General features: G+C 36.9%; 1 protein-coding gene across 50 annotated transcripts in view; it reads left to right on the top strand.

The window, feature by feature from the left end:
* The window catches only part of SLC9B1 (solute carrier family 9 member B1), a 71012-nt gene that overhangs the window by 42241 nt on the left and 11531 nt on the right, over positions 1-17240 (top strand). For all 50 annotated transcript variants that reach the window (XM_081483552.1, XM_081483275.1, XM_081483591.1 and 47 more), the window contains 4 exons: positions 6536-6706; positions 8114-8256; positions 9361-9488; positions 15934-16109. In XM_081483552.1, coding sequence (XP_081339678.1) covers positions 6536-6706; positions 8114-8256; positions 9361-9488; positions 15934-16109 — 618 coding nt within the window. The remainder of the gene's footprint in view (positions 1-6535; positions 6707-8113; positions 8257-9360; positions 9489-15933; positions 16110-17240) is intronic.

Genomic DNA, 17240 nt, shown 5'->3' with positions numbered 1-17240 from the left:
AATATTTACAAAACACATCTGATAAATAACTATACAAAATATACCAAGAACTTATTTTTTTAACTTTTACTGGGTTATAGTTGATTTACCATGTTCTGCTGTTTTCATATATACAACAGAGTGTATCTATTATACATATACATGTATCCCCTCTTTTAAAAATGGTTTCTTAAAAAAAAAAAAAAAAATGGTTTCTTGTATAGGCCATTATAGAGTATTGAGTAGAGTTCCCTGTGCTACACTGTAGGTCCTTATTAGTTATTTATTTTATGTATATTAAAAGTAGTATGTGTATATCAATCCTAATCTTACAATTTATCCCTCCCCACACCCTTACTCCCTAGTAACCATAAGTTTATTTTCTACATCTATAACTCTTTTCTCTTTTGTGCTTGCATGCGTGCTAAGTCTCTTCAGTCGTGTCTGACTGCAGCCCACCAGGCTCCTCTGTCCATGAGACTCTCCAGGCAAGAACACTGGAGTGGGTTGCCATCCCCTCCTCTTTCTGTTTTGTAGATAAATTCATTTGTAGACTTTTTTAGATTCTACATATAAGTAATATCATATGATATTTGTCTTTCTCTGTCTGGCTTATTCTTTAGGCCCATCCATGTTGCTGCAAATGGCATTATTTCATTCTCTTTTATGGCTGAATAATATTTCATTGTGTATATGTACTACATCTTCTTTATCCATTCCTCTGTTGATGGACATTTAGGTTGCTTCCATATCCTGGCTGTTGTAAATAGTGCTGCAATGAACATTGGCGTGCATGTATTTTTTCAGTTATGGTTTTCTCTAGATATATGCCTAGGAGTGGGATTGCTGGATTGTATGGTAGCTCTGTTTTTAGTTTTTTAAGGAACCTCCATACTGTTCTCCATAGTGGCTGTACCAGTTTGCATTCCCACTAACAGTATAGGAGGGTCTTCTTTTCTCCACAGCCTCTCCAGCATTTACTATTTGTAATAAAATATACCAAGAACTTTTAAAACTCAATAATAAGAAAACAGACAACCTGATTAAAAATAGGCAAAAGACCTTAAAAGGCACCTCATTAAAGAAAATATACAGATGGCAAATAAGCATATAATAATGTTCCCAACATCATATGTCATTACTGAATTGCAAATTACAACAATAAAATACCACTATACATCCATTAGAATGGCCAGAAACCCAAAACACTGAAACCAGATGCTGGTGAAGAGACAGAACTACAGGAACCCTCATTCATCACTGCTAAGAACACAAAATGGTGCAGCCAATTTGGAAGACAGTTTGGCAGTTTTTTACAAAACTTAATATACTCTAACTATATGATTCAGCAGTCACTCTCCTTGGTATTTTTTATACAAATGGCCTGAAACATTTTGCCCACAAAAACCTGCACACAAATGTTTATAACTGCTTTGTCCATGACAGCCAGAATTTTGGGAGGTGCTAACGCTTAACCTATTTGTCAGTATCATACTCTTGTTTTTTCCAAACTCTCTATCATCTCATAAACTTTTTCTTGTTAATGGTACTTTACTGAATTATAGTCAACATACCAGAAAGTGCACAGATCTTGGAAGTGTACACAGCTCCATGAATGTACACGAATACATGCACTGGAAAGCCATCATTCAGATAAAGATAATATAAAAGAGCTTTGCACAATATGACTTTATTGATCCCACTTCTGCTCTATGGCATAGTCAATAAAGCAGAAATAGGTGTTTTTCTGGAACTCTCTTGCTTTTTCAATGATCAGCAGATGTTGGCAATTTGATCTGTGGTTCCTCTGCCTTTTCTAAAACCAGCTTGAACATCTGGAAGTTCATGGTTCACGTATTGCTGAAGCCTGGCTTGGAGAATTTTAAGCATTACTTTACTAGCATGTGAGATGAGGGCAATTGTGAGGTAGTTTGAGCATTCTTTGGCATTGCCTTTCTTTGGGATTGGAATGAAAACTGACCTTTTCCAGTCCTGTGGCCACTGCTGAGTTTTCCAAAATTGCTGACATATTGAATGCTGCACTTTCACAGCATCATCTTTTAGGATTTGAGATAGCTCAACTGGAATTCCATCAACTCCACTAGTTTTGTTCATAGTGATACTTCCTAAGGCCCACTTGATTTCGCATTCCAGAATGTCTGGCTCTAGGTGAGTGATCACACCATCATGATTATCTGGGTCGTGAAGATCTTTTTTGTACAGTTCTTCTGTGTATTCTTGCCACCTCTTCTTAATATCTTCTGCTTTTGTTAGGTCTATACCATTTCTGTCCTTTATTGAGCCCATCTTTGCATGAAATGTTCCCTTGGTATCTCTGATTTTCTTGAAGAGATCTCTAGTCTTTCCCATTCTGTTGTTTTCCTTTATTTCTTTGCATTGATAGCTGAGGAAGGCTTTCTTATCTCTCCTTTCTATTCTTTGGAACTCTGTATTCAGATGGGTATATCTTTCCTTTTCTCCTTTGCTTTTCACTTCTCTTCTTTTCACAGCTATTTGTAAGGGCTCCTCAGAGAGCCATTTTGCTTTTTTGCATTTCTTTTTCTTGGGGATGGTCTTGATCCTTGTCTCCTGTTCAGTGTCACGAACCTCCGTCCAGTTCCAGAAAAACATCTATTTCTGTTTTATTGACTATGCCAAAGCATTTCACTGTGTGGATCACAATAAACTGTGGAAAATTCTTCAAGAGATGGGAATACCAGACCACCTGACCTGCCTCTTGAGACACCTGTATGCAGGTCAGGAAGCAACAGTTAGAACTGGACATGAAACAGCAGACTGGTTCCAAATAGGAAAAGGAGTACATCAAGGCTGTATATTGTCACCCTACTTGTTTAACTTATATGCAGAGTCAGTTCATCAGCATCTGATGAACATCTCTGTCCATCACCAACTCCCGGAGTCTACCCAAACCCATGTCCATCGAGTCAGTGATGCCATCCAACCATCTCATCCTCTGTCGTCCCCTTCTCCTCCCGCCCCCAATCCTACCCAGCATTAAGGTCTTTTCCAATGAGTCAACCCTTCGCACGAGGTGCCCAAAGTATTAGAGTTTCAGCTTCAACATCAGACCTTCCAATGAACACCCAGGATTGATCTCTTTTAGGATGGATTGGTTGGATCTCCTTGCAGTCCAAGGTACTCTCAAGAGTCTTCTCCAACACCACAGTTCAAAAGCATCAATTCTGCGGCGCTCAGCTTTCTTCACCGTCCAACTCTCACATCCATACATGACCACTGGAAAAACCATAGCCTTGACTAGATGTACTTTTGTTGGCAAAGTAATTTCTCTGCTTTTAAATATGCTATCTAGGTTCGCCATAACCTTCCTTCCAAGGAGTAAGCGTCTTTTAATTTCATGGCTGCAATCACCATCAGCAGTGATTTTGGAGCCCAAAAAAATAAAGTCTGACACTGTTTCCACTGTTTCCCCATCTATTTCCCATGAAGTGATGGGACCAGATGCCATGATCTTAGTTTTCTGAACGTTGAGCTTTAAGCCAACTTTTTCACTCTCCTCTTTCACCTTCATCAAGAGGCTCTTTAGTTCTTCTTCACTTTCTGCCATAAGGGTGGTGTCATCCGCATATCTGAGGTTATTGATATTCCTCCCGGCAATCTTGATTCCAGCTTGTGTTTCTTCCAGCCCAGCGTTTCTCATGATGTACTCTGCATATAAGTTAAATAAGCAGGGTGACAATATACAGCCTTGACGGACTCCTTTTCCTATTTGGATCCAGTCTGTTGTTCCATGTCCAGTTCTAACTGTTGCTTCCTGACCTGCATACAGGTTTCTCAAGAGACAGGTCAGGTGGTCTGGTATTCCCATCTCTTTCAGAATTTTCCACCGTTTATTGTGATCCACACAGTCAAAGGCTTTGGCATAGTCAATAAAGCAGAAATAGATGTTTTTCTGGAACTCTCTTGTTTTTTCGATGATCCAGCAGATATTGGCAATTTGATCTCTGGTTCCTCTGCCTTTTCTAAAACCAGCTTGAACATCTGAAAGTTCACGGTTCATGTATTGCTGAAGCCTGGCTTGGAGAATTTTGAGCATTACTTTACTAGCATGTGAGATGAGTGCAATTGTGCAGTAGTTTGAGCATTCTTTGGCATTGCCTTTCTTTGGGATTGGAACGAAGACTGACCTCTTCCAGTCCTGTGGCCACTGCTGAGTTTTCCAAATTTGCTGGCATACTGAGTGCAGCACTTTCACAGCATTACCTTTGAGGATTTGAAATAGCTCAACTGGAATTCCATCACCTCCACTAGCTTTGTTCGTATTGATGCTTTCTAAGGCCCACTTGACTTCACATTCCAGGATGTCTGGCTCCAGGTGAGTGATCACACCATCGTGATTATCTGGGTCGTGAAGATCTTTTTTGTACAGTTCTTCTGTGTATTCTTGCCACCTCTTCTTGAGAAATGCTGGACTGGAACAAGCACAAGCTGGAATCAAGATTGCCAGGAGAGGTATCAATAACTACACATATGCAGATGACACCACTCTTATGGCAGAAAGCGAAGAAGAACTAAAGAGCCTCTTGATGAAAGTGAAAGAGGAGAGTGAAAAAGTTGGCTTAAAGCTCAACATTCAGAAAACTAAGATCATGGTATTTGGTCCCATCACTTCATGGGAAATAGATGGGGAAACAGTGGAAACAGTGGCTGACTTTATTTTTGGGGGGCTCCAAAGTTAGTGCAGATGGTGGTTGCAGACATGAAATTAAAAGACACTTACTCCTTGGAAAGAAAATTATGACCAATGTAGAGAGCATATTAAAAAGCAGAGCCATTACTTTGTCAACAAAGTTCCGTCTAGTCAAGGCTATGGTTTTTCCAGTGGTCATGTATGGATGTGAGAGTGGGACTATAAAGAAAGCTGAGTGCTGAAGAATTGATGCTTTTGAACTGTGGTGTTGGAGAAGACTCTTGAGAGTCTGTTGGACTGCAAGGAGATGCAACCTGTCCATCCTAAAGGAGATCAGAACTGAACTGCACTTCTGCTCTTGTGCTAGATTTATCATATATTTTACTTCTACATTTGTATTATTTTTGCTTAAAAAGGCAAAAGTATTTTTCTTTTTCTAAGTTAAAACAATCCTTTATATTTTCCACATATTCTCTGATTCTCTGCATTTCTTTCTGGCAATCTGAACTTCCATGTGGTATTCTTTACCTTCAGCCTAAAAACCTTCCTTTAGTATTTCTTGTTGTGTAGTTATTCTAGCAGTTAATTCTCTCAGCTTTTATTTTTCTGAAAATGTCTAAAAATTGAAGTACATTTAACATATAACATTAGATTAGTTTCAGGTGCATAACAGTGATTTGATATTTGTACATATTGCAAATTGATCACCACAATACATCTGTCATACATGGTTAAATATTTTTTCTTGGGATGAAAACTTTTAAGATCTATTCTCTTAGCAGTTTTCAAAAATGCAATACAGTGTGACTAACTGTAGTCACCATGCTGTACATTACCTTCACATGACTTATAACCCTAACCCTAACCCTAACTCTTCATATTATACATTGTTTGGGTTTTAACATATGTATTTAATGATATGCATACCTAATAGTTTCAGTGCTCTAAAATTTTCCTGTGCTCTGCTTATTCATTCCTCCTTCATTCTGGAATCCCCTGGCAACCACTGATTTGTTCCATAGTTTTGTAAACTTTAAAAAATTCCTCCTTATTCTTAGAGACTTTCCTCCCAGAGACCTTCATTTTTCTGCTTCCACCTTTGTGGTTGTTTTCTAAGTCTGTGGAAAACTGTACTCTAGAGCTTTCAATGCTCTCCTGATTTCAGTCCCCTGTTTCCAAGATTAAAATCTTTCACCTTTGCTGGTTTCCTCCTGGTTTTGTTAGTGTACATCCTCAAGTAACTGCCTAAAAGAAAGGATACATGAGAGCAAAACTTTCAGTGTACGTGTCTGACTCTTTGCGACCCTATGGACTGTGGCCTACCAGGCTCCTCTGTCCTTGGGATTCTCCAGGCAAAAATACTGTAGTGGATTAGCATTTCCTCCTCCAGGGGAATCTTCCGGACCCAGGGATCAAAGCTGCGTCTCCTGCATTGCAGGTGGATTCTTTACTTTACTGTCTGAGCCACCACGGGAGCCCAGCCATCAGACCTCACATATTATCCACTTTAATAATTTGTATCAAACACCAATTGAGTTATCCATTCAATATAGATATTTAGTTTGCTGCCATTAAAAAATGTGGCACCCTGCCACTATGAGCTTCAATAAATTTGAGAATTCATATTATGACCAATCACCTTATTCCTTACGAAAAAGCTACTGTAAAATATAAAATGAAGTAAACCTCATCATATTGCTATGACATTTTAAAAAAATGATGTGAGAAAGTTTATCACTTTAAAGTATTCACATATAGTTTTAAAATATTTCTTAATAAAAATACTTCTTTTAAGTTGACAAAGACTTTGTAATATGTGATTCATGTCTTATTGTATATTATGTATGTCTAGATAGATATATCGATATGTGCTTTTTTATATTTCAGGAGGTATACTTTTTATGATATGGTGTGTAGCCTGGGCATTCTCAGGCCCTGAAGTTCTTCCTAATGGAGGTTTATTTGGACTGTTAGTTATCTTTTATTGTGCCTTTATTGGGGGGAAACTTTTGGAAATCATTAGACTACCTACAGTGCCTGAACTTCCTCCTCTCCTTGGTAAGTGAATAATTAGCTTTTATTTGTCATTGACTACATGTAAATTATGACTATATTCTAGTCAGAGTAGATATAATTTAGAACTGTTTCAATGTAATATGATCTATATAGCTTTTTTATATGTGTACTTACTATATATGTGTATATATAGCTTGCTTATAGAAGTATTTATTCTCTATACACAGATTTTTCCTGAAATATATTTTTAAATAATTTAAATATGCTCAATATATGATTGTTGTTGCTTTATCATTTAATAGGACATTTTTAAATTAACTTTTACATGTTTTATAGAAAAGGAAAAATTTGAAAGAAACTGAATTTTTCTATAGATAACCTAATTCAAATAAAATTTGTTGTTGTTTAGTCACTAAGTCATGTTCAACCCTTGGCAATCCCATGGACTTTAGCCCACAAGTCTCTGTCCATGGGATTTCCCAGGCAAGAATACTGGAGTGGGTTGCCATTTCCTACTGCAGGGCATCTTCCCAACCCAGGGATCGAACCTGCGTCTCCTGATTGGCAGGTGTATTCTTTACCCCTGAGCCACCTGGGAAGCCCTCAAATACAATTACAAGATTCAAATACTATCGTGACTAGGGCACCAAAATGTTTAATAGTTCTTGGGTGAGTTCCTTGGGCATCTCCACTATGTATATTCATTGGTGTATCATCTGCCTAAACAGTGTTATACCCTATTTCTTCATCACCATTGTTATGTAACTCTCCAGGTAGACAAGAGGAAAATTAGCAGAAAAACTTCTTTTAGAAGTGTGTTATATCTTCTAAGTATTCAATACATTCTAATATTTAGTTACCGCCAAAGAGGTAATCACTCCGTCTTATCTCTAACACCCTTTCTGTGTTCATAACACCCTTCAGCACCTCACAAGTATTTATTGGATCTCTTTTCCACTTCTCCAAAGCTTCCACTCTAGTCCTAGCTCAGGCTATTAGTTTCTAATCATTCTATGAACTATGGCAGAGCCTTTTTTCTGGTCCCTCCTTAGTTTTATGTCTATCTCATTTACCAATACCATCACATAGAAAGTGCAACACTCATCTCACTTCCTGCCTAAAACTTACCAACGATGCTTTATTCTGCCAAAACAGGGGAAAGTAGGGAGTAAAGGAAGCTTTCCATGATCTGGCCCCTCCTGCCCATTCCCCACTCCCAACTAGTCCTTAATGTTCCATCAATACTGAATTACTTGTTTCACACCATTGAGATATATCATTTCTTACCTCCATTCCTTTATTTATGCTGTCTCCTCTACTTGTATGTAACCTATCCTTCACCAAAGTAATGAGAAGTACAGTGTGTTTGAAGAAGGGATATTAAACATTTCTGTTTCTGTCTTGGAAAAGTGAACTGAATCAGACATGGTTTATTTTTTTTCTTCTAAGGGATGTTACTGGCTGGTTTTATCATTAGGAATGTTCCATTCCTCAGTGATATCATCTATATTAGTAATGAACTGTCTTCAATTTTAAGAAATACTGCCCTTACCGTTATTCTAGTGCGAGCTGGGCTTGGACTCGATCCACAGGTAGATTTTCGATTATACCTTGAATATGATTATTTTAAATATTAGAGGCTGATGGAAAAGAAAAATAGGCAGAATTTTTCTTATAGTTGTTTCAGGTAGAGCAAAACTAAGACAAAGAACAAAGATTTTGCAGAAATATTGGCGCCTTAGTGTCTACTTCTGATCATATTACTAATATGAAAAAAAATCACTGTGATGTAAGATCTCTATTGGTAATAGTCTTTAATTATTTACATAGAGATAGATGTCCCTTATGCAACATTTGTATTATTTTGGAGTTGTGGCTTTTCTGTGGAGAGCTCTTTACTTTCCAGTTAACAGAGGCTAAGGTCATCTCATAAAAGGTTATTGCTTCTGTTTTGTTTCTTCAGAATGATTATGAATTTCAGTAATATTATTCTTTCATGAATTTTTCCCACAGAACAATGTTCCTGATTATCTTTATATTTTTATAAAAGCTAATCTTTTAAAATATTTCTTAAAATATTACTATCAAGGAATCATAAATTAGTTTTTTAAAGATGAATATTCATAAATATAACAGCTATTCAGGATATAACAAACATGGCAAATATATAAGATTGGTGAAAGTATTTGAAGAGCATGAATAATTATAGATAGTGATAAGTTATTATATTATCCAGTAAAAAATTTGAACCAATGAGAAAACTTGAAATTTTCCCTTTTAGTTAATTATGCATTTTTTTATGTGATTTTCTCCTTTGGTATGTTATAATTATGACACTAATCACACAATTCATCCCTAAAAGTTAACTGATGGAAACAAATCTATAGAATACTATCATTATACTATTTACTCAGAAGATTAAGGAAGGTAGAAATATTTATTTAATCACAGAAAACTGAGTCCTTTTAATAATTAAAATAGAACAGCATTTTATAAAATATGAAATAGTTTATAATCCAATATATGATGACATATAAAATGAGCTGTATTAGCATTTAAAGCACATGGGATATCTGGGAGATTTAATTTAATAAGATTATCACTCAGAAAAGACTATATAATTCAATATTTGCTTAAAATAATTTTCTTATTAGCCACTACACGCTTGTCTAAGTGTGACTATGTTTATATTTCAGGCTTTGAAGAATTTGAAGCGAGTTTGTTTTAGATTGTCTATGGGTCCATGTCTAATGGAGGCTTGTTCAACTGCTGTTATTTCCCACTTCCTTATGAATTTTCCCTGGCAGTGGGGATTTCTGTTGGGGTAACTTTTTCTCATTTTTCTCTATGAAAATATTCAGTTAAAATGCTTAGTTTAAAATTATTGAAATATTCAGAATATTGTATAGAAAAGTTTATCATTAAAGTTCTTTTTACTGTAGTAGAGAATCTTGGAAATCAGTTGGTCAGAAATAGAACCATGTCCTAAATCTACTATATCCTTGACAAATATTCATAGTTCCTAAGTGCTTAGTGCTAAGATAATTCACTTTATCACTTTATTTTTTCTCCTATATTATAATCTATCTCCAGTTTTTTTATTTATCTTTTTTGGTTGTGCTGTATCTTCATTGCTGTGTGGGTTTTTCTCTAGTTGTGGAGAACAGAGGCTACTCTCTAGTTGCAGTGCACAGGCTTCTTATTGCGGTGGCTTCTCTTGTTGCTGAGCACAGGCTCTAGGGCGAACAGGCTTCAGTAGTTGTGGTACAAGGGCTCAGTAGTTGTGGCGGGCTCTCGAGCACAGGCTCAGTAGTTATGGTGCATGGGCTTAGTTGCTCCGTGGCATATGGGATCTTCCAGACCAGGGATCAAACCCATGTCTCCTGCATTGGCAGATGGATTCTTTACCACCGAGCCACCAGAGAAGCCCTGTTTTTTAAATTTTTATTTTTTGGCTTTGCTGGGTCTTCCTTGCTGTGTGTAGTCTGTCTCAAGTTACAGTGATTGGGGACTAATCTCTAGCTGTAGTGCACAGGCTTCATTGCTGTGGTTTCTCTTATTGCAGAACACAGGCTCTAGGTGTGTGGGCTTCAGTAGTTGAGGCACGCAGCCTTAGTAGTTGTGTTGCACAGGCTTAGTTGCTCTGTGGCATTTGGGATCTTCTGAGACCAGAATTCAAGCCCTTGTCCCCTGCATTGGCAGATGGATTCCTAACCACTGGACCACCAGGAAAGTCCCTATCTCTATTTTTTAATTAATGGCCCTTTCCTTGTACACTGTATGTGCACATATATATAATATGTATGTATTATGTGTAGCATATGTATTTTATATATATGAAAAATATTTTATGTAGATATTATAACAAAAACAAGCAAACACTATTTTCCTAGATCCTGTGTCCCATGTATTATTATCTACCATCTATTTGTTTTCATGTACAAGTTATTCAGAATAATAGTCTGTGATTACTATCTCTATATCTTGAACTTGTTTTCATTTTTCAATCCATTTAATTTTTGCCTCCACTTACCCATTCCAGTGGATCCCAGTATGCATTTCTAAAAGATAAGGGCATTTTCTAACTAAATTAACAATTTTTTGGTATCCTTAGATGACTCTTTTAAAATTTTGATCTACTCAATATTTAGTGGACTCTTTCAATCAATCAAAGGGTTGTAGATCTATTTTTTGTCCAGGTCTTGAATATATCTTTTATCTCTCCACAGTTCTTTTATTTTGTCCTTTTGTAACTCCCTCCTCCATATCTATTAAATTTTTCTTTATACTTTTCATCTATTTGCCTTTGCAGTACACACTGGAAAATTTTCTCTGCTTAGTTCTCTAGCCTTTTCAGTCACTCTACTGTTATGTCTATATCACCTATTTATTTATTTAATTTTGACAATTAATATCTAAGAATAATAGTTAAATGTTATGAACAGATACAGTGTACTTTCATGATTCTCAGGATATTTATAGTTATTCTGAAGTCACGTTCTTGTTGTTCACTTTTTAGTATATCTCTTTCTTCAGGTGTAAATTTTTCCATTTAATGAATGTGGTGCCTCAATTCAAAGTATTTACTTTCCCCAAATATTTGGTGATAATTTAATGGGTACTAATTTTTTAAGTTGAAACTTACTATTAATTTGTGATTATTTTACCTGTTGACTATTGCCTTCTTGCAGAGAATAGGCCACTCATGCTACCAAGCAAGTTTCCTTAGAAGATCAAACTGAGATTAAGTCTTTTTTTTTTTTTTAAGTTGTACCATGTGGCTTTCAGGATCTTAGTTCTCCAACCAGGTATTGAACACAGGCCACCACAGCAAAAGAGAGCACCGAGTCCTAACCACAGGATTGCCAGAGAATTCACTAAGATTAGTATGCAGATTATTTATTAAGGGAGTTCTCAGTAGAAACTTCTGAATAAAGAAAGCCAGATAGGAGTGTAGGAAAAGTCAGTGGTTCCAAAACTTTGCTACCCATTAAAATCACCTGGGGAGCTAGAGGAGTGATGTTGGGAAGATGGCAGAATAGGAAACTCTAGCCTCACTTTCCCACCTGAAGACACTATCCTAACAATGTGAGGACCAGATTACCTTTATGTAACTCCAGAAACCACTTGAGAGGATACAGCATTCCATGCAAGCACAAGGCCAAGAAGAGGCACATTGGAGCAATTAGAACATCATATTGCACTTAACCATCATACCCCACGCCCCTCTTGCACAGCAAGGGGCAGTCAGGAGGAAACACCCACCATTTGGCTTCTCCCTCAGGAGGAAAAGAAAAAGCTGGAACATTTGTTCTGCATTCTGGCTTTTTAAGAGGCTGCCAAGGGGCTAGTTTCTGTCTCATCTGACTTGGAGCACTGACAGAAAAGAGAATGGCACATTTTAGATGCCTGAGGTCCACTGAGAACAAAGGTAAGTGCTGTGCGTTGCTATAGTCCAGAAATATTGCAGTACTGCTAATAGACCCTTGGGATACTCTGGAGTAGGAAAAGGCCAAAGTCCAACTGGAGATAATGCAGCAAAGCCCAGAGAAGGCACATTCCAGAAAATTTTGAGAGACTTCCAGAATCTTTAGCTGGGCTAATTGGTGAAGGTCTTTCCCGAGTGATGAAGTCCACAAAGACCAGGAGAGGTGGCTGTTTTTTCAAAACCCAAATTTCAATAGAAGATTACGAGACATACAAAGCAACAGGGAATTAGGGCTCAATCAAAGGAACAAAATAAAACTCCAGACACCAGCCTTAAACAAATAGAATGTATCAGTTACTCAACAAAGAATTCAGAATAACTATCATAAAGATGCCCAGTGAGCTCAAAGATGTCACAGACATCTAAATGAATTCAGGAAAATAATGCATGAACGAAGTGAGAATACCAACAAACATATAGAAGCTGTAAAAAATAAATAAATAAATAAATAAATAAATAAATAAATTCTAGACCTGTAGAATAATACAATTAAATGAGATATTGACTATAGGAGATCAGCTGCAGACTAAATCAGACAGAAAAAAGAATCTGTGGACTTGAAGATAGGTCATTTGAAATTACAGAATCAGAGGAGCAAAATGAAAACAAGGAGAGTAAGGAGATCCTAAGGGACTTGTAGGATGCCATTTAATGGGTCAATTACACATTATGGGAGTTTCAGAAAGAGAAGAGAGAAATAAATGGTTTGAAAGCCTATTTGAAGAAATAATAGCCCCAAACTTTCAAATTTGAGGAAGGAAATGGACATACAAATTCAAAATGATCAAAAAACTCCCATTAAAATAAAACCAAAGAGACCTACACTGAGAAACACACTCAAGCTGTCAAAAATCACAGCAAGTGAGAATATTAAAAACAATGAAAGAAAAGCAAGAACTCCTGTAAGATAATACTTGAATTTCTCAATGGAAACCTTGCAAGCCAGAAGGGAATGGGATGACATATTCAAAATGCTAAAAAAAAAAAAAAAAGAAAAAGAAAAGAAAAAAACCCCAGCCAACCAAGAATATTATATCTAGCATACCATATGTAAAAACTTCATGACATTGAATTTGGCAATGATTTCTTGGATGTGACACTAAAAGCACAGGCAACAAAAGTGAAAATAGATGGAACTGCATGAAACTTAAAAATTTTTGCATGCAAAGGAAACAAAATGAAAAGGCAGCGCACAGAATGGGAGAAAATAATTGTAAACCATATATCTGGGAAGAGATCAATATTCAGAATACGTTAAAAAAAAAACCCTAAAACTCAGCAAATTTTAAAAACCTGACTATATAACGGGCAAAGAACTTACATAGACATTTCTACAAAGAAGATATACAAATAGCCAATAAGTATATGAAAGTGCTCAACATTTATAATCATTAGAGAAAGGCAAATAAAAGCCACAAGGAAATAGCACCTCATACTCATTAGGATGGTTGCTATTTACAAAAAAAAAAACCTAGAAAATAACAAGCATTGACACAGACATGGAGAAATTGGAATATTCATACAATGCTACTGGGTATATAAAATGGACCATTGCTATGGAAAATAGTTTGGAGGTTTCTCAAAACACTTAAAACTACCATTTAATCCAGCAATGTGACTTCTGAGTATATATCCCAAAGAACTGGAAGTAGGATATCAAAGAGATATTTGCGCACTCACATTCATTGCAACATAATTCACAGTAGCCAAGAGGTAGAGGCAGCTCAAATATACATGGACAGATGAATGGATAAAGAAAATACACACACACATACAGAGGAATATCATTCAGCTATGAAAGAGAAAATCCTGTCACATTCTTCAGCATGGATAAACCTTGAGGATACTATGTTGAGTGAAGTAACTCAGAACAAATACTGTATGATTCCACTGGTATATCTGGAGTCTTCAAAATCATCTTAACAGAAAATAGGATGGTGGTTGTCAGGGGCTTGGGTGAGAGGGGAAAGGGTACTGTTCAGTTATAGAGTTTCAGTTTTGCAAGATGAAAATGTTCTAAGTTATACAACAATGTGAATATCATTAGCACTACTGAACTGTGCACTTAAAAATAGCTAAGAAGGTTAATTTTATATTATGTATTTTTTACAATTAAAAAGACTTTACAGTATCCCAGTATTCAGATCAAACTCCATCCTAAATCAGATCAGAATGTCTTAGAATGTGACCCAGGCATCAGCATTTTTTTTTAAATCCACAGGTAAATGGTAAGATCACTCTCAGATATCACTGCTTTCTGATATTTAAACCTTTGTGTAATACCCTCTTCCTAAATGTGGGCTGAACTTACTGACTTGCTTCTAATCAATGGAATACTGAAGAAGTGATAGGATATTACTTTTATGATTAGGTCATAAGAAGACGATGGCTTCTGTCTTCCTTGTTCTCTCTTGCACTCTCTTTAATCACTTTTTTGAGGGGAAGTAGGTTCCAATGTGCAGTAAAGTTCAGGAACCACTGAATTAGGCAAATACGTTTTTTCAGAGCATTCTAGGTTCTTCCTGAGTCCCTCAGGAAATCTTGTCTGTAAACCAGGGAAGTTGTACAGCCAGAGGCAAAACAACTGAACTGTTAGACCCTCACATCAGTCAGTCACTGGCAGGATCTGTCCAGAACGGGGAAGTGGTGCATCTCCTTAGCATTAGTAGGTAAGCTTCTGTTAGCAGTGCTCCCACAAAGCTGCTGGTGTTAGTGGTTAGGAGTCAGCAAGCAGCAGTTGGGGAATGTGTGCACTGGCCTGACTAGCGGGTTCTGGTAGGGACCACATGCATCACTCCACATAGTTACTGCAGCATTGAGGAGGTGAAAGTGGAAGAGAGAAGGCAGGGTTGTAGATGGGATGTTCCAACAAAGTATTCTGAGCAGGAATTTCTCCGTTCCTCACGGTGTCATCAGCCACTCCAGAAATTTTCCCATTTGCCTTTGTAACTTAGGTGCTCATACTATTCCTTCTTTTGGACAGATATCTTCCTTACTGACTTGTTCGAAAGATAGAAGTGGTGTAGAGACTACATCTTACTGACCAGTCTAATAGCAGTACTCTACATAATCACAATTCCATTTCCTCAGAGGTCTCTCCTACTCCCAGCATCTGCCATTTCTGGGCTTGGGGCATTTTTAGAATACACCGTATCTTCTATAGCAGTCTTATATGCATTTTGGCTTATGGTTTCCTTTTTCAACCCTAAACTACCTGTCTCTTATCTTCCTGGGATACACTTAGTTTCTTGTCCACTGAGGATTCCCGTTTTGTTTTCTAGCTAGCTTATGGACTTTCCTATTATTTTCATATCTTTATTTCAAATGTTTTTGAGATGGAGGTAGAGGCAGCAATTTGTGCTTGACCCAACATCTTGAATAAAATTTCTGTAAAATTTTAACAGCGCTAAAGAATATATGAGTGTGTGTGCTCAGTCATGTCCAACTCTTTGCGACCCTGTGGACTATAGCCTGCCAGGCTCCTCTGTCCGTGGGATTTTCCCAGCAAGAATACTGGGTGGGTGGCCATTTCCTCCTCCAGGGTATCTTCCAGACCCAGGGATCGAGCCCACATCTTCTGTGTCTCCTGCATTGCAGGAAGATTCTTTACTGCTGAGCCACTGGGGAATTTTTTTCACGGCTAAATGACATTTAATCAAAAGCAGAATTTTTACTTTCAAAATCATCATAAAGATTAATATATCGGTTGTACAATTTACTATAAAGCACTGTTTCATTAAAAGGATGTTTTAAAATTGGTTTTCAAAGATTTTTTTCTCAGTTTTGTAGTTGGTGCAGTTTCTCCTGCTGTTGTTGTCCCTTCCATGCTACATTTGCAAGAACAGGGATATGGTACTGAGAAAGGCATTCCAACCTTATTAATAGCTGCCAGCAGTTTGGATGACATCTTGGCTATCACTGGATTCAATGTATGCTTCAGCATAGTTTTCTCCTCAGGTAAACAAAACAGCTGCCATATAATTCAGTGCTTTCTTTATTCTTTAAACAAGGTTTCTAGCTTTCCTTCTTCATTTATTGATGAAGATTTTTCAATTTAACATGTTTTTATCTTCATGGAAAGCTCATTCTAGACCGCAAAAGGAATTTCAATGGGCTAAGATACCACTACTTAATATAAATGATTTCCTTTTAATAACCAAATATTCTAGTTAATTTTATAATACATATTATTACCATTTATCTGCTCATTTTGCTTTGGAATTTTATCAGTTTTCATTAGAAAAATTTAGGCCACAATATTATTAGTGTTATTAATATATCTAGTAGATAATTTGGATAATATGGCTGTCATTTTAAATAACTGGTTGTTCTGTTATTAAGACAACTTAAATATGTGGAGTGTGGACAACTGTGTGTCCTTTTGGTAGTGATGGGACAAGATCCTGTACCAGTTCTAAATGCCAGGGAGACATTTGATGTTGAATGTCACTCAGCAGAGATTGCAGAAGTGAACATTCCACATTTAATACTTTAATTATCTGCCAATATATGAAGTCCAGTCTTCTGTATTATTAACCAAAACACCAAAACATTTTAAAGTTGAAAAGTTATATATATAGGTTCTCTTAAAATTGTGAGATATAAATGACTAAGAAGGAAAACAGAAAATATAAGAATGAAATCTATTATAGTCATGTGTGCGTGTGTGTTCTCAGTCGTGTCTGACCCTTTGTGACCGCATGGACTGTAGCCCAGCACCAGGCTCCTCAGTCCATGGGATTTCTCAGGCAAGAATACTCGAGTGGGTTGCCATTTCATACTCTAGGGGATCTTCCCAACCCAGAGATCGAACCCACATCACTGTGTCTCTTGCACTGGCAGATGGATTCTTTACCACTTTGCCACCTGGGAAGACCCCTAGGAATAATAATTCTCAGAAAACTAAGATCATGGCATCCGGTCCCATCATTTCATGGCAAATAGATGGGAAACAGTGGAAACAGTGGCTGACTTTATTTTTGGGGGCTCCAAAATCACTGCAGATGGTGATTGCAGCCATGAAATTAAAAGACACTTACTCCTTGGAAGGAAAGTTATGACCAACCTAGACAGCATATTAAAAAGCAG

The sequence above is a fragment of the Giraffa tippelskirchi genome, chromosome 1, assembly GCF_054371585.1.
Source record: "Giraffa tippelskirchi isolate mGirTip1 chromosome 1, T2T-mGirTip1v1.2.pri, whole genome shotgun sequence".
Taxonomy (NCBI): Eukaryota; Metazoa; Chordata; class Mammalia; order Artiodactyla; family Giraffidae; genus Giraffa; species Giraffa tippelskirchi.
This window is presented reverse-complemented; position numbering and strand designations above follow the sequence as displayed.